We start from the raw sequence: 26,102 nt of genomic DNA on the forward strand, positions 1-26,102 counted from the left end.
CCCAAGAACCGGTTTGGCCACAACATAACAATTTCAAGTTTATTTACAATTTACACAATGTGTATATGTTCCGGACCATATGAGTATCTGGACCATACGCATATGGTCATGACCATATGGGCATACACTCATATGGTCCGACCATACGCGTATGGTCGGACTGTACGCGTATGGTCGGGGTAATCAACACATATACTTTTAAACTTGATCTTCATTAGGTGTGACCCTTCTGGTTGTTACGTTACTAAAATGTCATCTTATTATATATTAAAAAAACTTAAAAACAGTTTCACACAGTTAATATTACTTACTATTTGTAAGTACAATACTAAGATGTCAAAATCAAATGAACATATTGTAAAAAGGAATTTTATTGTTTGAAGTAGGTGACATCACTGGCAAAGATCATGATATTTTTTAAAGATCATGATATTTATTAAAAAGTAAAATATTAAAAGTGTACGTACTATGTTTCCTTATTTTTTTCTATTCTTTATTTCAATACTTCTATTTTAATCTTAATTATAAGACCGGTAAAATAGCATTTAAGTGCCTTTATTTAATTTGATCTGTGATATTCATTTTACATCATTGGAGATCTACACGATCTAGAGTTTCTTGAAAACACAGTAGACACATCGGAATTGTCCGAGTCAATATCACTGCACGCAGCCACAACAAGCAATCCGTGCAGAAAAGCTACATGTATGATGTGAATGTCATTCTAAGTATACAAAAGCATACACGAAGACAATTAGCGATGAAAACTAAGATCAACTGACTGTGTCATTAATATTTAATGTTTATGTAGCTTTTGAAATGAAAAATCAATACGTATTATTTCCATTGTATATTTGAAAAAAAATACCTATATGGTCCAAATACTCATATGGTCCGGCCCGTTAATAACCAAACGAGTATAATACTCATATGGTCCGACCATACGCGTACGGTCGGACCATACGCGTACGGTCGGACCATACGCGTATGGTCAGACCATATGACCATACGCATATGGTCATGACCATACGCGTATGGTCCAAATACTCATATGGTCCGGAACATATATATAAAGTATGTTTAAATGAACATATGTTCTCATTTATATAGTTTATGACTTTATTCATTATAGGTTGAAAAATACAGGCAAAGTTTAGATGCTTATGAAGTGTCCTATATTTTGACTTTAGTGGACCTTAAGATAAACCTTTTGAGAAATAAAAAAGTTATTAGCCTTTAACTATTTTATTTTTATTTTGGTTCTGTCATTGTCCGGTCATTCAAACCTGTAATAAGGGTAATTTCAAGTCCAGTTGAAGCTGAGACTACTATTATAAGTTATATGGTTCGCTACTGACCCCTTACGGATCCATAGGGGGTTAGTAAAATCCATAGGGGGTGAGGCCGAACCCCTATGAATTTTATTCACTCTCTATGGATCCGTAGGGGGTCAGTAGTTAACTGTAGAACGAATTTATCGGACGCTGGACTTTTTCTGCGGCGTTTTGTTGAAAAAACAACATTAATAGATGAGGTCGCCATTAACGCGTCATGAACCCCATATGAAACTTACTACGCGCGTCTGGCGTATAAAATTATAATCCTGGTACTTTTGATAACTATTTACTAACCCCCAGAGTACTAACCCCATACGGTCTCATAGGGGGTCACCACGTGACGGCATTTAACCAATCAAAACGTGATATTTCATCCAATAAAACGTTAAAGTAGTCTCAGCTTCAACTGGACTTGAAACTTAAAATAAATTAAGATAAATTCGTTATAAAGTAAACTACTGACTCCCTACGGATCCATAGAGGGTGAATAAAATTCATAGGGGATTCGACCTCACCCCCTATGGATTTTATAAACCTCTATGGATCCGTAGGAGGTCAGTAGCGAACCATATTACTTATACTAGTAGTCTCAGGTTGAGGTAGCACTCCACAGTTAGAAAATAAAATTAAAAATGAGCCCCAAAATGTTTAATCATCTCCTATTCCTGGATTTCTAATACATTAACCTAACTGTTTGTGTTGAACATGTGCATATGTATGTAATCAGTATCTTCCATAGATTCAATTTTCCAAAGTTAAAAGGGTGAAAATTAATTCCTTTTATGTGTATCCATGGCAACATTCAGCATTTATTTACCATAAAATATTGCAAAAAGGGGGGTGAACATGTCATATATCCCCCCAAAATTGGGATTAAACTAGAATTTCAATGCCTTTGAGTGATACCTTTTTAGAAACTGTTTTCTTAAATCTTCCTAATGATCAAATAAAAAAAGGGTGTCTTTCGCCTCATTTTTTCGTAAAATCCAATCACAAAGTTCGTGCGATATAAAGTTGGAAAAAAACATTACAATAATTGCCGGACCAATGTATGGTATGGACATGCAAATACGGACTGTCATACAGAAAACAGCCTATATTACATACATTACATAACCTTGATGTTCATATAAACCCAATACAAAGGCTATTTTAATACTCAGCTATCCAAAAATGAATTTTATTGCACACTAGCTCTCATATTTAAAAAATCCACAGGGGCCAAAATGCGAAACTACACACCTAACTGTGGAGTGCTACCTGAAGTTAACAATTGGGGGTGGGGGGGGGGGGGGGGGGGGGAATCGTGAAATTTCGTTAGTTTTGGTGTCCAAATGACCTTCTTTAGACTGCTGTACCGAAATAAGTTTCACTCCGACCTAATTACTGTTGGGGTTAATGTGTAAACTGGGTTCATGGAAGAATGGCTGGGATCAACTCTTCAAGCATACTACAGTTGGATATCGTAGCGAGCATCCCTCGTTCTCCGGGATCAAGAAATAGGACGAAAATCGTCAAAATTGATCATAATCGGTTGTTTTCGGTAATGATTGGTGTTTATTTGTGATTATTTTATGTCCTTTTCGGTACTCTTTTGTTATTCAATTATTCGACAAGTTTCCATGTCAGCAGACTTATAAGTTCGTGTCATTATTTGTTTAGTGTTCGCAGTTACATTATGTTACTTTTCATGCAAGTAAACATAAGCCTCCATTAATGACATTGTTTGTTATTAAAATGGAAATGTTGCTGAAATGCGACACGATCCAGAATCCATAGCATGCAAACTAATCCTCATAATTTATTTTAGCACGGAAAGTTTTGATTTATAGATAGTGTTCCTGACATTGCATAGTGAAAGTAAAGTTAGAAAATAATAAATTTTCATCCAAATCGCCGATATCTATGATCAAATTCAATGTTGTGTTGTTAAAGGCGTAATTTATATGCTTTTTGCGTGTCAATGGTCATTCGAAGGTTAGAAATGATTAATGTCTGATAAATCAATTGAATTATCAAATCACTTGGTTCTAACAATGTCTACCAGGTCTAACTACCTTGCACGATACACTGTCATCAGCAGATATTTTTTTTGGAAAATTGCGTGAACAACGAACCAATTATCTGTCGTTTAAGGATGGGCATATTAATGGTTTTTGGTGTATATTGCAAACCATATGAGAGTCGACATTTTAAAACAACTTAATATTAATTTTTTGCACGCAATGTTTTCTAATTTAATTTGTTAAACTCATCCATGTGTAGATAAAGTTTTCCTGAACGATCGAACGTCATTATTTGAAGAATGCAATAGTTTTGCATAGGACATATTTTGATCATTAAATTTTTTGTTCTTGTCAATTCTTGACATATTGTGTCTCATTATCTTGGTCCTCCATTATACCTTTAACGGTTTTCCTCCTGAAAATATATTTTTAGGCAGTTTAGCTGCCTTATGCGAGCGCCCTGGATTTGTGTGCTACCCAATAAATGCTGAAATACGTGCTATTGTTATTATCTAGCTGTCTACTATATTATTATAACTTATTCGACAGTTTTATCATACTTTTCATTCTGGATTACAAAAAAATGATACCAGAAAAACCTTAAATGATCGTCGATTTTCCCAAAAGTTTTGAAGTTGCACATAGGAAGTAGAGCACATTAGGAATCCTTATGTAGTTTAATATCCCCTGAGCTTTTGGCTAAGATGTCAAAGAACAAATGTATGAAATATTTAATCGCCGAAAATTTCTAAAGACAAGTAGTTAAGATTTCCCAAATTGCAAAACTCGTAGGAATATTGTTTGTCGTCAATACGTAGTCAACTACGTATATAAGTTCAACTGATCACGCTGTTGGCGGCAATTTTGAATTAGAAGACGAAATTTTCATATCTTTTTAATTTAGTCGCAGGGGTTCAAATTAGCGGTGGTCCAGGTCTGTGACCTTCCACTTTTGCAGTCGGACTTTCTACTTAATTACTAGCTACGCCCAACGGACCTTGAAAGGAAATAAAAAAAATAACTTTGCAAACATTTTTACCAAAGTTTCCTAAAAAACGATCTCAAACTTATTTTCATCATTACTATTCATTACAGCGATGACCAATTTGTTCAACCACTAGCTTCATACACTGAGAAAATCGCCGATAAATAATGTGTAAATCCGAGTTAAATCGTATCTCACTTTCTGTCAACAACAACATTGTAAACAAAATGGCTGCCGCGAGATTACTTCTTGTCTTGTCTCCGTATAAGCCTCCTTTAAATAGGAGCACCACCATGAGTTATGGAATATAGGGGATATTACAATATCGGATCCGATTCCGGAAGCAGGGTTTGGGTGCTATCAACAAAAAAAAATCAAGATAGGTGACAAAATACAGCTATGCATGGTAAATAGATATAAACACTAGAATTGAAAACCAAAATTGTTTAAAAGAAAGAAAAAGCAGAAAATATTTTGTACACCAATTTTAATACCCCCCCTAAACATGTATGGGATAATATAAAAAATCATATGAAATATAGGTGGAGTTCGTGTGGCCACTCTACCCCTTTCTGTTTAAGAATTTATAACGATCGAGATCCACAAGCTTAACTTGACAATATATTTATATGTATGTATGTGACAATATTACAAATCAAATGAATAGACCACTTTCGAGTTCATCCGTCACCGGAAAAAACTCGTCAATTATACGCGCCTTTATCACCGTCATTTGTGCGTTTAGGGGCGTCGTCACTTCCATTCCAATGTTGAGCGAGTGGTTGGAAAACTATAATTCTATATTGTACGAATTATTCGGCAAATTGAATTCTCAAAATTGACAACCAGCACTGCTGTCATTAGGGAATTGTCATTAAGTACCTACAGAACAACCATTATTTCCAATTTATCCTACACAGTGACGATCACTAAGACGCTTGATGAACGTAAATAGTGCAGGGATACAGGCGAGCCCCTCGATCTGGTAAATGACGTCATAAAGGCGTGTATAATTGACGAGTTTTTTCCGGTGACGGATGAACTCGAAAGTGGTCTATTATAAGGGGGTCCCTATGGTCACTGTACACCTTCATGTTTGAGAACTTGGTAACATTCGAGATCATCACCCCTTAACCATATATACTCATGTATAAGACTATATAACAAATCAAATGAAATATAGGGGAAGTCCCTGTGGTCACCCTACCCCTCATGTTTAAGAACATTGAAGCAGTTGGGATCCCCAACTCTAAATTAAATGAAATATAGGGGAGTCCCTGAAGTCATCTGATTGAGAAATTGGAAACACTCGAGATCTCCACCTTTGAATTAAACCATATATATTCATGTATGAGAACTAATCAAATGAAATATAAGGAGAGTCCTTAGGGTCACCCTACCCACTCCTGTTTAATACTTAGAAACATATGAGATCCCCACCCTCAACCATATATATTCATGTATTGGACAATATAACAAATCAAATGAAATATAGGGGAAGTCACTGGGGTCCCCCACCCCTCCTGTTTGAAAACTTGATAACGGTCGAGATCCCCACCCATAAACCATATGTATTCATGTATGGGACAATAAAAAAAAGCAAATGAAAACTAGGGGTAGTCCCTAGGGTCACCCCACACCCTCTTGTGTGTGTTTTGAGAACTTGTAAAAGATTTAGATACCAACTCCTAAACCATATTCATTCCTGTTTTCCATTTCAAAAAGATTGAATGACATACAAGATCAATCTCATAGGCGACACATATGCATATCACTTTGCTAGACCCTAACACCTGTCATTTTATTCCAAACTTAGACATCATGGACTTGGGGTGAAGGTGAGAGTCATTTATATTTACTATGAACAGGTCAGTCAGACCTCACCATTGATCCCTGTAGTAGTAAACATTTGTCTGATTTATGTCTCATAACTTTTGTACTGTAAAACACAAACTCAGTTTTCTTTCCAGAGAAGCAAGTTCATTCATACTTTTACAAGCTCATACTAAAATCAACTTGAACTACTAACAGTCAACTAATACGAACAATTACGCTCAACTAGAAGAACTGCAATCATTGCAAATTTGTACCACTGCTGACTCATGAAAGACTCATGACCATTCGTGGTCATGTGCGGAGCTATTGAAAAACCTTGATAAAATATGAATTATTTGCCTTAATGTTTAATTCATTAAATGAACATAAATGCACAATTATATATGAATGTTTAATGTTTGTTCTTTTAAATCTTTAAAAAAAAAAGTTGAAGCAACATTGCCAGTTTTCATAATTATATTTGCCTTGGTTTTTGGTTAACTGCCTACAGTGCTTACAGCGCTTTGATTTAGTATACGGATATGGATAGCAAACTGCACATTGATAGAAAACAAAGAAATAGTGATATTAACGTCAAATACGTTAATAAAGTAATACCAAAAGACAGGTAATACTATAAAAAAAAACAAAAAAACATTATCAAACAACATTTTTATCTGCTAACGGAGTTCCTATGACTTAAAAAACGCCCGAACACGAAATGGTGCACTCGACTCTTCGTTTAATTTTCTTTCCACTCTGCTCATATTTGCTGAAATTACGGTCTTCGGACTTGATAAATTGTTGAAAATTTCAGTTATCTGGACTGTTTTCTGAACACCTTCATGTATTGGCTGATTGTAGGTATGTGAGTTTATCATGATGAGTTACTGAACAACGTTTTTTTTCTGCTCTGCTAATATTTGGCGAAACTATAGACTTTCGACTATGATAAAATGGTGAAAATCACAATTATCAGTTGATTTTTTTTTAACGCCTTCAGATATTAGGCTGGATTGTGTATATAATGTGAGTTAATTATGGTACAAATGTTACAGATCAAGTTTATGTTTTGTTCTGCTCAGCTTTTTTTTTGCGAAATTATTGACTTTTGATTTTGATAAAGTGTTAACACTGTGTATCATCGCCACCGGAAATTGGGTACTAACGAAGCGGAGAGAAGCAGAAAAAAAAATAAACAAGTTAAGAATTCATTCAATTTAAAGCATTTCCACTCATTTGATGAGGATGTCGCTTAAGAAATGATTTTCTGATATGTAATTCTTTTAATTATTAGGCCAATAAGTACAAAATAAATACAAGATTTTGTGTAATACTCCAAAACTTGCCACTTAGTACCGGAAAATTTCGAGGTCTATCGTCCTCTGTAGCCCCATTCTCAATATATTGAACTGTTTTTCATTATTTTTCCAGACACGATTTTAGATTATTATAGTGTGGCATCATATTTACTGAAATTTGTTGTCAAAAAGATGCATTTTAAAGAATATAGACCACAAAAAATAAATTCTAGGGTACGGCAACTTGCTCGTGTTGAAAAATTTACTGTATGGCAACTTGTTTTCAACTGTATGGCAACTTGCTAATTTTAGAATAGTTATTTACCGCGTCCTTTCAAAGAAAATAAAGTATTAAGTTCAAATATCTCAGATGGGGGGGGGGGGGGGGTCTTTTCAAGGTTTAAATTTTTTAAAACTGTTATTTGACTGATAAAAAACTTAACTGTTTTCGACCCACTGTCTGTAATCTGTTTTGTTAAAATTTGCAATGATGTTAACTGTTTATTATTATTTATTTGAAATTGAGATTCTTGTTATCTGTTACTTTATACTTAAAGTGTTCACTGTTTTTGACATTATTTTCTCTGTTAACTGATCTTAACTGTTATTTACAAGAAACCACATTAAAATTTGCTGTCCATCTCTTACTTAACGTTGCTTCCGCAAAGGAGTGACATTAACAGCATAATTATATGTAACTGTACATGTCTTTAAAAAAAATCTTCAGTGAGTATAGTAAATCCTTGATTAAATTGAGAATGGAAATGTCAAAGAAACAGAAGCTCGACCAAATAGAAGAAACAACCCAACACAGCGAGAAAATTATGCACTAGGGTGGTTGTCAAGTCACAGATAGGAAAAAAACTAAGAATTGACACTCATAATTTTTAAACACCCTCTTTCCTCTTTCCCTTCCTTCCTAATAAATAAGGCTTAATATTTAAGCTATGCATGTGTATATTTATGGAAAGAGAATCGTCCATAGATTTGATTTCCAATAGTAATAATGGTGAAATATAATCTCTTTTTTTGTGTAACTATGGCAACAATGAGAAATTATTTGATACCAAATATTGCAAAATAGGGGGTTGAACATGTCACAAAGATCTGAAAAATTTGGTCCAAAGGAAAATTTCAATCAATAAGAGTGATACCTTTCCTAATACCATAGACATATATCTATCAAGAGGTAAAAAAAATCATATGCATTTCTGCTGTTTTTTTCCATGAAATTGAATTGAAAAGATCGAGCGTCGAATCTTGGTTGAAAAAAAATACAAAATTTTCAAAATGTATGGTGGTACGGATAGGAACGCTTGGACGGTCAAACTGAACAATGGCTTATAAAACATGCTAAAAATAATCTAAATGTTCATATAAACCCACTAGGAAGGCTATATTATTATTCAACTATCTAAAAATCAATTCAATTGTACAAAAACGTTCATATTTAGAAAATTCACCATGGCTCGAAACTAAACTTGTATGGTATACCTGAAGCTGTCTCCTAAGTGAGCAATCACAAAAGGGGGTCGAAGTTCAATGTTTGTTTCTTGAAACATATAAATGAACCCAAATTTAAAAAATTAAATAAATACAAGACTTTATAGCAAAGGTTACGGACTCAAGTTGGGTCATGCAGGTGCAACAAGTGCGGCAGTGTTAAACATGTTTAAAGATATCTCATGCCCCTCTTTATACGTCTAACCAATGTAGTTATTTCTGGCTTCTATTTGAAATGAATCCAAAACGTTAAAGGGAAAGGCCACTTCTTATCCAGCTTAAACCCTGGTCAGTCCTATGACGAAAATAATTCACATGTATATGGAATGTTTGATAAGTTATATCGACCCAGAGTACCTGGACGGAATTGTGAAAAAATAAAGTACCTTTTCAATTTGCAATTCGTAAATTAACTGAACAGTGTTGGCCTGGTAGAAGAGGCCGAAAAAAATAGGAGTTGGTTCTCAAATTGAAATCAAATTTGCTAGTCTAAGAAATTCAGAATGGATCTAAAGATAGACCAAGGCTTCTTTATATCAGCTCAGATGGAGATGAAAGAGTGCTTCAACTTGTGACACCTTACATGTTACTTTCTGATTTTACACTGGTTTTGATGATTTAAAATTAAAATCAGTAAACCTTCGTAATTCCTTTCAATAAAACCATGTAAGCAATGAGTCGTATGAATACCCTGACTGCAATGTAACTATAATTTATAAAAGCCCCCGCCATTAAAAAAATGTTCGCGCCCTATAGTATTCACTCATTCTATCTGTTTGTTACACTTTCCTACGCCATGACGATAACCCAAGTTTTCTTCGATTGATTGACACAAAACATTTACTCAACAATATACATAACCAGAAGAAGCCTCCCTTTTGGTGTTTGAAGCATTTTCGATTATTCATGACATACTAGTCTTTTTTCTTAGAGTCAATCACTCCGTGTGCTTTTCCATCAGTTCAATTGTCTGTCCATGTGTCATTAAAGTTGCTGTTAACTCTTATCAGCATTTAATATTTGTTGTTATCTGTGTTTGCCAAAATCGAGGTGTTGTTAACATGTTTCTCCTTACTTTCGATGAAAACAAAGTATTTTCTTAATTCAAAGTTTATTTTTACAAATGAGTCATTTCAGAAATTAAATAACTAAACAATTTTATGTGTCTGTCCGGATTCTCGATCCTGTGGTTCGGTGGTTGTCGTTGCTTCATCTCTTTTTTTTCATAAATTGTTTTGTTATGAGTTAGGCCGTTCGCTTTCTTGTTGAGTCCTTCCACATTTTTCGTTCGGTGCTTTGTATAGCCGACTATAAGGGACGAGTTTTCGTTGTTGAAGGCCGTACGATAGCATATAATTGCTTACATACAGTTTATTTGATCCTGATGGATAGTTATCTTATTTGCTATCATACCACATCTTAACTGTTTTTATCTAAAAAAACCAAAAAACTAGCACCAACAAAAGATGATTGGACGGTTTATTTTATTGAACTTACAAAATTTCACCCTAACAACAAATAAGACAACATTTACAGTCGTTAGTAGTATAACGATATATATATATTAATGTTTTTAGGATAATATGGTTTAAAAAAAAACTTTTTTACAAAATCGAAAAGCGGAAGGCATCGAGGCCTCCTGAACTGAATTAACGGCATATATTTGATAATATTTGATTAGTAAGACATGTTGTATGTTTGTAAGCCTGTAAAGCTTTGATATCAACAAAATATCGTAACTTGATATTATCTAAACAGTGATTAATTTCCTCTTAAAATTATAATATATTGCATGACGCCGTACAGACAAAAGTTGTTATTTTGCAATTCGCCGTACAACGTCCTGCAATTCGCCGTACAACAAACAAACAGTGTTTTTGTCCATATTCTTTAAAAAACATGTTTTTGACAACAAATTTCATTAAATATGATGCCACACTATAATATTCTAAAATCGTGTCTGGAAAAATAATGAAAAACAGTTCAATATCTTGAGAATGGGGCTACAAAGGACGATAGACCTCGAAATTTTCCGGTACTAAGTGGCAAGTTTTGGAGTATTACACAAAATCTTGTATTTATTTTGTACTTATCGGCCTAATAATTAAAAGAATTATATATCAGAAAATCATTTCTTAAGCGGCACCCTCATCAAATGAGTGGAAATGCTTTAAATTGAACGAATTCCTAACTTGTTTACTTTTTTTTCTATTTCTCTCCGCTTCGTTAGTACCCAATTTCCGGTGGCGATGATACACAGTGGTTAAGAATCAAGTCGCAAGAGCTTGATACTATCGATGCATGTGTTTTTGAAATTTGCTTTTTTATTTTCAACTTTTGAGACGAGGCCATTCGTGTCAATTGGACAAATCTAGTTATAATTTACTTTGACGAATTTGAAACAAAACCTGTACTCCAACAAAACCTGTACTCTAATGCATAGCGAAATTTATTTGCTATATTCTTCTGTAACAGTTATGCATGTTTGTTACAAAAGAAATATCTTAATTTTAACTACCGGTTGATATTGTTTTTTATTGTGATATTTGTTAGGGACACGATAAGATATAATTAAAGAATTTGAGACATTCATTACGTATAGGAAAACAACGTATGTATTGTCACGGTTGATATCATAAGAAAATTGTACGTATAACATGTTAGTGTATTTATTCCCAATTGAACTGACAGGACATTAATTTTGACAAGAGAAATGTTGGCTATTATCCAACCCTGTTTATAACTTCTGACGTCATGTTCATTGACAAGTGTGTGTTTCCATGGTTGGAAATGTAGGACATAAACCTCTCACAATAGATTTTCCGATCGATTGCCGACAGAGACGATCAGAGACGGCTCTTTAATAGCAGGTGTAGAATTGCAAATAGAGTTTCCCCATTTTAATCTTAAATATCGATGTGAACTTGCTTTTGAACTATACTGGCTTAACTAATAGTTGAATTCATCACGCAGGCGAATAGACACGATCGCACGTAAACTAATACTTGTTTAAAACTCACAATCAAGTAATGATTAACAGAAAAGAAATGTTTCTGCATAAATTTCAGTTGTTTCCTCATAGCCTCATAACGATCAACTTGCAACTGATACGTTATCTGAATGAATATTGCCAGTCTGAAACGTAAATATAAATATAATTGAAATACTTTAATACGGATATATGAACACTCCACGGTTTCTAAGCAGCTACTAATGATATATGATTTAAATTGTTGACAGGCGATCAGTATGTTCGATCCAATTTTAATGTGACAATCCGTGTGTGCGTGTTTAATTTTGCAAAGAATTTTTTAGTGATACCGTACACCACAGTTTACATATTGAATTTTTTGGTATCCTTTGGTGATTCACTTCTGTAATAATAGAGTAACTACTTTGCGTGATCATACAAAATGTGAATATCAAAAGAAAAAGGCCGATTAGTTTCACGGAATATAAAACGCATGCGCCGAAATCGAAAACATTGTTAATTTTCAAGTGGAAGGCGGTAGTAGAATATCATTCATACCACTAGCAAAGACATATTAGATGTCTCTGATACTATAGTGTCAGTCAATGAACGTAAAACGTAAATGGAAAATGTTTAATTAATGTGGAATATTGTGAACAATGTCGATGCCACCTAGGACTCCGAGACAACAGTGCTATCTATGTGATTTACCACGTATGCCATGGGCTATGGTTCATGACTTTTCGGAACCTGTGTGTCGGGGTTGTGTAAACTATGAAGGGGCTGATAGAATTGAAATGGTGCTCGATGCGGCAAGGCAAATGAAACGGAATCATGGATTCCACGACGGGCGCCAGTGTATAAAACCTATTGGACAAATTCCCGGAAATAGAGCTAATTTGGAACACTTTGAACAATCTAGAGCTTCATCTGCAGACCGTTTTGAAAGTAGACAAAGAGGTGTTATGAACGAGTTCCCACCTCGTCTGACAAATGGAATTCACAACAGACCGGAAGAAAATATTGTTGAACATTCTAGGGGACACATTTTCCCGGTGTCTGTTAACCGTTCAGTGTTTCCAATACACCCATCAATTCACAGCAGTGGAATGAATGTACCGACTCGACATCCCTACGGCGCAATCCCGGGTTCGAATATTGCTCATGGTCCAACAGTTGGTACAATAAATGGAAAGAGAGAACATGATGACGAGGATATAACAAACAGTAGTTTAAATGCTGATGATATATTTAAATTCAGTAGTCAAGACGAGATAGTTAAGCGACCACCAATGATACGTGATTCAACTAACCTCCTTTCTACATCAGCACCATTCGAAATACGATTCAAAAAGGATCACAATATCTACGGCAGAGTGTTTGCATTTGATGCTACTTCAAAAAATGGCATTGAATACGAGTTAAAAGTATACATGGAATATCCCCTAGGTTCTGGGAATATATATACAAGTGCGACAAGTGTTGCAAAGCAGATGCACTATGATAGTATGAAAGAGATTGGAAAGGGGCTTTCCTCTGGTTATAAATATATTGAGTACGAAATGAAACATGGGAGTGGAGACTGGAAAAATTTAAGTGACTTCTTATCAGAGACTGTGCGTTTCTTTAAAGAACCTGCAAAGCAGGATCTTGTTCCTACTCAGTATCAGCATCCAAATTTACCACCACTTCCCACTCCAGGAAATATTCATAGAACTTTACCAACTGGTCATGCAAGAATGATTGGACACCAGGCATCGTTTGAAAGTCAGATTAAGAAGCGCAAAACATCACCTGAACCAGAAAATGACTTTGGTGAACAAAGAAAGAGACAACAATGGATTCAGAGCCAATCTGAAGCCCTAAAATTGACAATTAATTCAGCAACGTATGGACCTACAAGTTCGACGTCGATGTCTCCCATTGGAAACAACACTGTGACAGCAACACCCCCAGATGGAGTAAATGGACCTCATAACGGGCCATCACCAATGGCAGCTTTGATGACTGTCACAGATAATATTTCATCTGGTTCTTGTTCTCCGGGCACTCACAATTCTCCTAACGGCGTTCTCCCAAGGAGCAGGTTGACAACAGGTCACCCACAAATAGCAGATGGAATTAGTGGTAACACTCATCCCGAGTCGTCAGTTTCTAGTTCAGAATCTTTACGATGTACCCTATGTCACGAACGTCTAGAGGATACTCATTTCGTACAATGTCCATCTGTTGCGGATCACAAATTTTGTTTTCCGTGTTCTAGAGACAGCATAAAGCGACAAGGTGCAGGGACAGAAGTATATTGTCCGAGTGGAAAGAAATGTCCTCTTGTGGGTTCTAACGTTCCTTGGGCATTCATGCAAGGAGAGATCGCTACTATTCTCGGAGATGATATAAAAGATATAGCAAAAATCAAAAAGGAAAGGGACACATGAAATTTAAGCTTATGTACCCTGCCCTGGGTATATTTTATATCATGAGAGAACTGAATTCTACAGATGAGTTACGAATTGAGAATGAAGACATGATTCATTGCTATATGCAAGTTGGAATATACCTTGATGTGCTTTTTTTTTAAAGAAAGGTGTGAATGTAATCAGGAATAAGATTCTCTTCAAGTGGATGTCATTTGTATCCGAGTAACAGCAGATAGTTTGAGATTTTCAGAAACATTTAACTAGTGTACTGATTGTCTTATATATAGACTATTAATCCGTTTTGGACGACCGTTGATGAGAGGACACGTGTAAAGTTTGGGACATCATTGTTGTTATTTGTGTTTTAATAGCATTGTGTATTGTTGCTGTTTTGTGACAGTTAACTCAATAATTATCGAGAATTCGAACTCCTTTGACTTACTTATAACAGGAAAATATTTGCATTGTAACACGTTAATTGACAAATTCGTAAATAGATCTAAATAATGTGAATTTTCTCAAGAACATCGTTTCGAATGAAATTAGGTGACAGACATTTAACTTGATTTATTTGAAACGTTAAAGGGGAACAAACTCAATTACGTCGTGTAAAATCAATTGAATCGTGTATTGGATCAATAGATGTATAAATTGTTTCTATAATGCATCGTTACCTGTTGCTATCGTATTTCTTTTTTATCCTAGATAAAGTCCATTTTAAGAAATTTGATATACAAACCAAACCGTCAACGTCTCCATTCTGTGCAAGTTGATATACAGTCATGACAGTAGTATTCTTATTCTATACAGGGACTATATAAGTCCTTGTTCTATACTTTAATTAGCTACAAGTTGATTCAATATTTGCAGAGACTAACTGACTGCTATTGAATGAATATTTGTCCAATATTTTTTTACCAGAGGCAAATGTAAATTAGGCGGATCCAAGGTGGGGGGGGGGGGGATTTTGCTTTTACCAATCTTGCAAAGCCTGCAAATCTTTCTTTATTAAATTTTGTGAAAGAGCAAGGGATATAAAGAAAACCTATTTAAAGATGGTTCAGATTCAGTTCATGTCTACTCTAATTTCTTTTAACTTGGCTGGACTATTGATTACCTTTGGAGAACACAGTTAGAAGAATGGTGAATGCCTGGAGCATTATTGAGGGAAATAAAGAAAATGTGGGGGACATTTTTAATGTTGAAATTCACTCACCTAGGCCACAGATCCAAGTGAGCTTTTCTCATCCATTGGCATTCATCATCATTAAACCATTACAAAAATCTTCTCGAGAAACTTCTATGCCAAATCTAACAACACTTGGTCTCAATCATCATTAGTATATTTCATGCCCAAGCTGTGGTGGATGGAGCATTAAGTTTGACCCTTATCTATCTGTATGTCCGTCTGTAATTCGCAAAGTTAGTTTCTATTCTCTAACTTCAGTTTGGCTCAACCAAATGTCATGAAACTTATACACAATGCTAACTACCACATAACGCAAAATTAATTTGAATTTTGGTGCTGTCACTTTATTCATTCTAGAATTATGCCCCTTTTAAAAAATATGAAAAATATTTAGTTTCTGTTCTCTGACTCAACCATGTCAACAGTATGTTATAAAACTTAAACATAAACATGATAAAATACAGATTTAAATTGAGTGTCACTTTTACTTAGTTATTTCCCTTTTTAACTTTATATGATAATGCAAGCAGGAACATTATCTGTGCCCCATGGACACATTGCCTATTTTTTTGATTTTAAAATGTTACTGATACCTGTCTGTCAACCAACATGGCCTTCACTTTGTCACATTTTTTGTTGGTTCTTATACAGAGTCTAAAGGCCAATAGACTCAGGTGTTCTGTTTCTGGTAGTGTGGATATTTGATATGCCGTTGTAAGAGTATAAACACATAATCAGGTTTTGTTGGCCTGTCGCCTTAGTGATGGTCTATTATCTTAAACAGTAATTCAATTTTGATATATTACATATAAGAGAATTGCTGCATTATTTCAAAATTGATATTAGATTATTAACATAGAGATGAGACATGTATCAGTGTACCAGCTTATCAGTTCCCTACCAACAAAGTGGACGGGGTCTTTAGGTTTGCACTCTCTCTGTCTTTAGTCCATAAAATCAGTTTTTCAAAATTTTGCAATAGTATATTGGTATCATGTCGTCTTCTGAACACATTTGGTTTCCAGACAGTAACTATAGTACAAGTATTAAAATAGAAATCTTTGAAATTACTTTTTTCTCAAGAACTGCGTTATAATTATAATTGGATTTTTGAAATTTGGTTTCAGCTATAGGGTGTGATGGGTTTTCAGATTCATTACTCAACAACTTCCTGTTTGAAAGAAATGATAATTGATTTAATATTTGGTGTATTGTTTAATCATGGCAAGTTATGGTTCAAGTTCAAATTTTGTTCTGGTCTAACGATTTTGTCCAGAGTTATTCAGGTCCATTCACTTAGAAAATTCACTATACTAATTAGTTTTAAACATTTATTTTGTCATTCTAAAAGATATTGATTTCATAATTGGTAGATAGGTTAATTTTATCATGACAAGTTACAGTTCAAGTTTGAATTTTATTCTGGTCTGATGGTTTAGTGCAGAGTTATGGTACTTGGACGCAGAAAATTCTCTTAAAGAATCAGTTTTCAACACATTTTTTTTTGTCATGCTTGAAGATATTTTATTTAATATTTGTTATGAAGTTTACACCATATCAAGTTAATGATCAAGTTAGAATTTTGTTCCAATGAAATGAATTTTTTAAAGTTCTGGTAGGGGACAATAATGCTTGTTTTCAGAAAGTATAAAAAACAGAGCTTCATGGTAGCATGCTTAATGTAAGAATGTTATACCTTAGAATGCATATTTTTTAATCAATTTTATGTTAACAGAAGCTTGGGTTGAGCTGAGACATGAGGTAAATGATGTGTGGACTGAAATTTGTTAATATACATTGTATAAGGAAAGTAAGGAATTATTACTCTTTAACCAGCATGACCAGTTGTAACCGGAATCCTATATGGTCACATAAAGTATGAGGAAGGTCTGAGGTTGATAGTTACTGATAATACAATTGAAAAAAAGTAAATAAAGAAAGGACTTTCAACAATTACTAACAACTTACCATGTTGGATCATTTGATTTTCGCCCACAGGTTTTGGTGGGGGTTTGTATTGCCTTCTCTCTTGTTGTCAAGCCTGCGAATTTATGTCTTGAAAGCTAGACATAGTGATCATAGATTCTGTCAGTGGCGTCAGAGGCATCTCTAAAGATTTTTTCCCTGCACAATGGATGCCAATGCAGGGGACATAAAAATACTGGGTGTCCATCTGTCCCTCTGTCAGGTCTTGTTCTATAACGCTTTCACATGTACAATTTTTACCAGATTTTTATGAAACTTGTATCATTAAAGATATATATCAGCAATGTCTTGGACAGGTTCGAAATAAAGTGCAGATCACATATTTAAAAAATCCTTTTTAGTTATTGCCCTTGTACTTTGGATAATAAAGTATATGTGCATCACTTGGGACTTTGGAACTCTGTTATTTTATTAAGACATCACTAACTTTGTCAAACCTTCATGGAAGTATATAAAATTTAGACATACATTTTGTATTTGAAAAAATACTACTTGAAAAAAAGTTAAAAATTTTTGTAATGTTAATTTCTCTCTTATTATGAGTAATAGGATAACTATATTTGGTAAGTCCGTACCTTGCAAGGTCCTCATGCCTGTCAAACAGTTTTCACTTGACCTGGAGGTCATTTCATAGATCAGAGAACAAAGTTAAATTTTGTTGGTCAAGTCCATATCTCAGAAACTATAAGCAATAGATCTAGTATATTTGGTATATGGAAGGACTGTAAGATGTTGTATATCCAACTGGCAGGTGACATCTGACCTTGACCTTGTTTTCATTGTTTAGTGGTTATAGGTTTTTTTTAAATTTAATTTGGCGGTCATATATTGGTATCACATTGTCAGCAACACTATATTTAGTGTATTGATGATTGTAAGGTGTACAATGTATTCTCATTTGGTTTATATGACCTTGAAGGCTTGACCTCATTTTCTTAAAGCATATTAAGTTTATATGTGATTGTTGTAGTATGTAAAGCTTTATATTTAGTACTATCATCATAATATTAATGATTATAGTAAAGAAGATGAGACATTCCAGTGTGTGCACTCTTTTTATAGTAATCAATGATTCAGAATCAAGTTCTATCAACCTCTTCCCAATTTGATTAAAACTGTAGGATGACTCACTTTGGGAGTTTTATTGCCCTTAAATGATTTTTGAGGCTACTGTCATGACTGTGGGTTCATGTCTATTTGCAGAATACCAACTTTCATGTATTGTGTAATTACACATGAATTATGAATTTTAATATTCATTGAAAGACAATTCTTATAAAGGCTTGTATTTAGACTTTGACAAAACCATGATATCAAATATCTAAGAAAAATACATGTTTTCCAAAAAAATGACCAGAAAACAAGATCTCTGAAAATGCTGAAAGCTGAAAGAGAGTTAAAAGACAATCAAACTCAGAAGTTCAGAATAAACCAACAACACCATGGCTAGTATAGAAAAAGACCAACAGACAAACCAGTACACAGATCACAACACAGAAAACTGTAGATTAAATAATACAAACTCATCAAAAATGGGGGGAGATCTTGAAAGGTAAGCAGCTTGAAAGGTAAGCAGATCCTGCTCAATTTGTGGCACCCATTGTAACACCAAAACCATTGGATGACAGGCCACAGAGTCCTTCTGGAGTTGAAATCCTTATTTAAATGATGATATTTGACTAATTGTCTCGCCTGCCAAGAAAGCCAAGGAAGGCAAATAACTTGTAATAGAAGGATACTTTTTTTAATTAGTTGCATTACTATCTGTACATTCTGCATTTTTATGCACTTATCTTAAGTCAGGAGCCTGTTTTTCATAAGTGTTTCTTGTTTTTTTTGAGCCAGTGACTTAATTTTGTTGCAAAAGGGAGACCCTACATTCCATCGTCAGCTGTAGCGTCATAAGAAATATTCTCTCTGTGGTTAAAGACTTTCTTAAACCATCATTAGACAGAAGCTTCGTTGTTAATGATCAAAAACTAGTATCTAGAAGGAAATTTTATAACTAAATATTTGCACTGGCATAATCATATCACATCATTGTCAGCCTCTTCTGAAGACATTTGGTTTCCAGAAAATAACTTCAGTTTAAGTAAATATAAATCTATGATATTAGAATATTTTGGGGGTTATGGTCCTAACAGTTTAGGAATTGGGGGCCAAAAAGAGGCCCAAATAAGCATTTTTCTACTTTCCAGACAAAACTTGTGGAATGGTGTATGGATCTCTCTGAAATTATACCACCAGTTTCTATACCCCAAAGTGATGGTTAGATTTGGCTTTGAGGGGTTATGGCTCGAACGTATTAGGAATTGGGGGCAAAAAAGGGGGAAAACAAGGGTTTCCTCTTTAATGGACAATTACTTTGTCTTTAATGTCCTTTAATTACTTAGAAAATGTAAAAGTAGTGTAATCCAAACACAGCAATGCACTTGAAGTCGCTGTTATGTTTGAATTACCTCCTTTACACTGCTTTTAAATTATGTATAAAGTAATGTTGTATTGTGTTGAGATAATTCGCTGTCAATTTATTTTTAGAAGTTACTATTTTAGCCATGATTATGTGCAGTTTTTGGCCTACATCTTTGAAACTAAAGCAAAAGTATAAAAGTTGCATTATTTCATGCCTTATTTGTAAACAAAAATATCAGGTGAACGACACAGGCTTCTTAGAGCCTCTAGTTAATTTAGTCTAAATTAAGGTCAATAGGGTCCAAAATTAAAGTTTTGATTATTTAATTATATGTGCTGTATGATATGCTAAATATTACTGTGCATTTAGATTTTTTATTTTGGGTCCTGATTTCAAATTCAAGTCCATATTAATGATTGAAGGGACCAAAATTGAACTTTGTTCGATTTCAACTTAAATTAAATGTTATTTATTTTTTCATATGCTTAATCTAACCATGTAAACTTATACTTTTTCTAAAATTGACATATTGAAAGAATAATAAAAATAAAGACTGTTGCACTTTTGTTTTCAGATTCGTTTTATACATAAACATATACTTTAAGAAACCTGTAAGGGAGAATCTAAAGAATTTAAATTGGAATGCCATTGTATTATTTTTAAGTCCCGTAAAAAAAGAAAAAAAGAAAGAAGGTATAGTGGGGGCATTATTGTTACTATAAAAAAGCAATACTTTAAAGGCATTACATATTTAAAAGAAGCAACAACCTCGCCAAATAGACTATGGCTTAAGTTGAATAAGAACTTTTTTGGATTTGTACATGATATTTATCTGTGCGCTCTTTATTTACCCCCCCTTTTCATCATCTCACTATGATAATGACTTAGATTTTTTAGAAAATGAGATATCTACTTTCTCCATGAATGGACAGATTGTATTGATCGGAGATCTAAATGCTCGACCTGGCCAAAGAGCTGACTTTATTGTAAATGATTCTGATCACATCAATAATTTTGATGGTTTTGATTTACTCCCTGAAAATTATATTACTGATTCAGAAATTAATAGAAACAATCAAGATACTTCTGTAAATACAGTTGATACAAAGTTATTAGACTTGTGTTTGTCTTCAAGGCTGCGTTTACTCAATGGTCGTTTTTTAGGTGACTCATTGGGATATTATACATATATGTCAAGCAGTGGATTTAGTACTGTTGATTATGCTGTTGTTAGCGAGAGTCTCCTGTCCTCAGTCAAATATTTTAAAACAAACGATTTTACTTACCAGTATCAGATCATGTTCAAATTACTTTATATATGAAGTGCTCTATAAATATAGATAAAGAAATTGGCCTTGAGGAAAAAGGGTGGCACTGGATTAAATCATATAAATGGATAGAAAATTCTAAACTTAAACTTATTGATGCTTTATTGACTGAAAATGTAAAGAATGAGATAATAAATTGAAATGGTTAATTACGAGGAAAATCAGGTTGGTGTTGATGAGGCTACAGAAAAATTGACAAAAATTTTAGATAATATTTCAAGCCTTTCTTGTAAAGCAACTCTAAAAAAAAAAAAGGAAGAAGAAAAGGAAATTTAAAAAAGTTTGGTCAGACAATGTTATATATAAAACCAAGCGTCAAATAAATAAAATAGAAAACAAAATAAGAAATAATCCAAATAATAATAGTTTAAAGCAAAAGTTTTTGGAGTTAAAAAAAAACTTGAAGAAAATGGTTAAACACAAAAAGTATGAATATAAACAAAAACTTTATAATTGTTTAGGTGAATATATCAATCAAAATCCAAAGGAATATTGGAAAATTTTAAAATCTAATTAAGAATAAACAGAAAAAGATGAAATCCCAGAGGTATTAAAAGATGAAGAAGTTTTAATAAATCATTTTCAAGATCAAGGTAAACCTTCATCTATAAATAATGCTTTTATGATAGACATTGAATCACAATTAAAAGCTATTAGAAAATAAGACAGACTTCAAAGCTGAAACAGATGCTCCAATATCTTGTTCAGAAGTAAATTAAAGGTAATCAGAGGACTAAAACTTCAAAAGTCTGCTGGACCAGATAGAATTATAAATGAAATAATTAAAACCTCAAATCAAGTAATAATTAAGTCAATTGTTAAAATATTTAATTTAATTCTAAAAACGGGTATATACCCAAAATCATGGAAGGACTCATATATAATCGCACTTCATAAGAAGGGAGACAAAATCTGATCCCAATAATTACAGAGGTATATCTTTAATCAGTAATCTTCCTAAAATATTCAATGCTGTACTTAATAATAGACTAATCACAGTTGTGGATAAACAGCTGAATAACTGTCAATTTGGCTTCAGAGAAAACCACAGAACTGCTGACAGTATTTTTATATTAAAATCTTTAATTAATAAATATATACACAAAAATAACAAAAAAATATATTCATGCTTCATTGACTTAAGAAAGGCATTTGACTCTGTATGGAGGACAGCCCTTCTGTATAAATTATGCAAAATGGGAGTAGGAAAGTCTTTTTACAGAGTAATAAAACAACAATATTTAAATACCAAATCCTCTATCACATTTCTGACTATTTTGACATTACTAGAGGTGTGAAACAAGGGGATTCATTAAGTCCTACTTTGTTCAATATTTTTATAAATGATATCACTAAAGGTTTGGAAGATGACAACTCAAGTCCTTTGGAGCTTATAAATAGTTAACAAGGCTCCCTCCTGTTTGCTGATGATCTGCTTTTACTATCAGAATCTAAGGAGGGTCTCCAAAATAGTCTAAATAAAGTTTCCATGTTTTGTGAAAACTGGCCGGGCAGCTTTCTCTAAACATAAATAAAACAAAAAGTATGGTCTTTTCAACAACAAAGCAAAAGCCTGAAGCAGCTATACTTGTATATAAAGGGAGGCATTTTAAAATTCCTCGTGAAGAGAGACTTTGTAAAAAATGCAAAGTACTAGATGATGAGAAACATTTCTTATTAAATTGTTCTCATAAATCAAATATTAGATTAACATATTTTGATTGCATTAACAGAGAAGGTTATTCATTTGCTAATCTCACTGACAATGACAAAGTTATATATATACTTAACCCATCAACACCAACACAAGTGAATAAACTAGGATCCTTTATAAAAAAGTCAATGGAACTGAGGACAGGGGACCCTTTAGTATTTACCTGAATTTGTGTATATATATTGAGTTACTTAGTTATTGTCTTTATTTGTTTTTGTTGTTGTTATATTATGTCACAAACTGTAAAGTTTATATGGCAATAAAACTTTGAATTTGAATTTGAATTTGATTTATAGAATCATTGAGTTTTTGCAACACCAATTTAGACTAAATCTAGTGGATGAAAAAAATTCTTCATCAAATATTCTTGTTTCCTTTCAAGTTGAGTTGTAATAATCAATAGGTAGAAAAAGGTTAGATAAACCCAAAGAAAATTTTAAATTTAAATGGATTGATGATAAATTCTAGACTTTCTATTCTTATCAAGAAAAGATTTCTCTGTTTGTTACTGCACAACAGGGTTATGTTGGAATACATGTATTAGGAAATGTTGAGCAACAGAAGGATTTGCAGACCAACTGAGAGCATTAATTACTGTTATAGTGACAAATAGATAGAGAATTATCCAATGATTTGAATTGTACATTCCTAGGAAACTTGATTACTGGTACAAATGTTATCTTCTGACTCACAGTAACATATAAGCTACACTTCAGTTGACCGCCTTTATATGCAAACGATGTATAAAAAGATATAAAAAAAGAAGCCAAAATTGAACAAAAATTATATGTTGTACTATAGATTGAGAAAACCAGAAATATCAACTAGGACCTAAAGCAGCATACAATGTAAACAATTTGTATAGTTTGTTGACATCAACTTCATTCAAGCTTTGTGATTTTATGTGCAAAAAATATAAGAAAAGCAATATGCTTTGAGTCTCCTCATGATCATACAGAATACAATTTGTTATTATATATAGTGGTTGAAGATACAATCCCTGTAGTTCTTATATTCTGGCTATAAACAATCTTTATTGTCCTAAGATTTTCTGCAGATTGACAATTCCTTTTCCTCTGTTGCTTTACATGCTAACTTATTAGCTTTGGGGGTTATGGCTCAAACCGGTTTAGGAATTGGGGGCAAAAAGGGGAAAATCAAGGGTTTCCTAGTTGATGAACAATTTAAAAAGCAGTGTAAGGGAGGTAATCTATACACATTTAAAGTACAATGTTGTGTATGTTTGGATTACCTACTTTACACTGTATTTTTTATCATGTCAGATTTCATAAATTTTTAATTTTTCTTTAAATGTAATTTTATTTTTGCGTAAAAGGGGGGGGGGGCAAAAAAATGAATATAAATTTTAATCATATAACCAATTCTAAGTTCTTTGACTATACTGGCCTCACCAGACACAATTACGAACGATTTTTGAACTGTGATTAATATTTTTTTTATGTAGACTACTTTTCTTGAATTGTTTATACCTTAGAATTTAAGATGTATGAAACCTTTCCATTTTGCATCATATCCAACATAAATATTTATTCACGTTAGGAGACTATAGTAAGATTTGCGTGACCTTGTTTTACAGGTCTTATTTTATTTTCAGTTAATGTCTGTTATTCTGTGACAGAAACCTGTTATGTTTCAATGATTTAATTACAATCCAAATTTAGACCTGTATCAAGCGCAAGTATTCTGTCCATATAAATATACATATGGACGCAATTCTGAACAGCACTTTATTGATATATCTTGCAGAAGAAATCAATGACAACAGTCTAGATTGAAAAAGCATGCATTAGACTGTATGTCAAACACATTTTCATAGGAAAATAAGATGCAAAAGTTTGTTTTGTACTTCCATTACTTCAGCAGTGGTTGCAGACGAAATGTCGGTCATGTGTAAAGGAAATATTATTGTTTTTTTTTTTGTTTTTTGTGTAAGTTCCTCCTTTAAAGGAACACTAAATTCAAGTTTATCTATTTCTGTAGTGTACTTATCATTCATCTATGATTTTTAGCTCACCTGGCCCGAAGGGCCAAGTGAGCTTTTCTCACCACTTGGCGTCCTTCGTCGTCGTCGTTTACTTTTTACATTTTGAACTTCTTCTAGAGAACCACTGAATGGAATGAAACAAAACATGGCATGAATGTTCCTTATAAGGTGCTGACCAAGTGTTGTTACTTTGAACAATGAAGCCAATCCATCATCCAAGATGGCCGCCAGCAAGGGACTTAGTTTAACAAAGAACCCTTTGGGAATTGATACAAATGACTTCTTTTAGAGAACCACTGAATGGAATGAACTTAAACATGGCATGAATGTTCCTTATGTGGTGCTGACCAAGTGTTGTTACTTTGTAGCCGATCCATTATCCAAGATGGCCGCCAGGGGGCGACTTAGTTTAACATAGGACCCTATGGGAAATGCATACAAATGACTTCTTTTATAGAACCACTGAATGGAATGAAACCAATCATTGTCATGAATGTTCCTTATGAGGTGCTGACCAAGTGTTGTTACTTTGTAGCTGATCCATTATCCAAGATGGCTGCCAGCGGGGGACTTAGTTTAATATAGGACCCTATGGGAAATGCATACAAATGACTTCTATTAGAGAACCTCTGAATGGAATAAAACCAAACATGGCATTTATGTTCCTTATGAGGTGCTGACCAAGTGTTGTTACTTTGTAGCGGATCTGTCATCCAAGATGGCCACTAGTGGGGGACTTTTGAATGAAATTAAACATATCCTGAATGTTCCTTTCCTTATGAGGTTGTGTTGTCACTTTTAGGCAAATTTTATATTTTTTTATATGATTTCAAAAACCCAAGTAGAATCAGGTGAGCGATACAGGCTCTTGAGAGCCTGTAGTTTTTATATAGGTCAACATTTCTTTTGGAGTCCTCTGGATTTTTCAATAAAATCAACATATTTTCTTTTGAACATAATTAGGGTCACAAGAGTCTAAAAGGCATCATGCATACAAACAGAATCAGGAGATATTTTTCTTTCTATATAATAACAAAAGAAGGCTATATGCACTTACCTTTATGTTTTTTTTATATAACTTGCACGCCAGATTGCCGTTCTTATAATATTTTTAGAATGGATTTTGTCATCG

At 33.6% G+C, this 26,102-nt stretch overlaps 2 protein-coding genes across 3 annotated transcripts in view; both read left to right on the forward strand.

The window, feature by feature from the left end:
- LOC134710322 (protein TALPID3-like) overlaps positions 1–26,102 on the forward strand; it is a 178,440-nt gene that overhangs the window by 45,694 nt on the left and 106,644 nt on the right. The window lies entirely within an intron of this gene.
- Positions 11,723–15,999, forward strand: LOC134710323 (probable E3 ubiquitin-protein ligase IRF2BPL). Its single transcript, XM_063570649.1, has one exon. The coding sequence runs from the start codon at positions 12,578–12,580 to the stop codon at positions 14,351–14,353; it is 1,776 nt and encodes a 591-aa protein (XP_063426719.1). The 5' UTR covers positions 11,723–12,577; the 3' UTR covers positions 14,354–15,999.

Source organism: Mytilus trossulus, chromosome 3 (assembly GCF_036588685.1).
Source record: "Mytilus trossulus isolate FHL-02 chromosome 3, PNRI_Mtr1.1.1.hap1, whole genome shotgun sequence".
Taxonomy (NCBI): domain Eukaryota; kingdom Metazoa; phylum Mollusca; class Bivalvia; order Mytilida; family Mytilidae; genus Mytilus; species Mytilus trossulus.

Excerpts from the sequence above, each read along its gene's own strand:
- LOC134710323 (XM_063570649.1), top strand. The coding sequence starts at position 12,578 with ATGTCGATGCCACCTAGGACTCCGAGACAACAGTGCTATCTATGTGAT.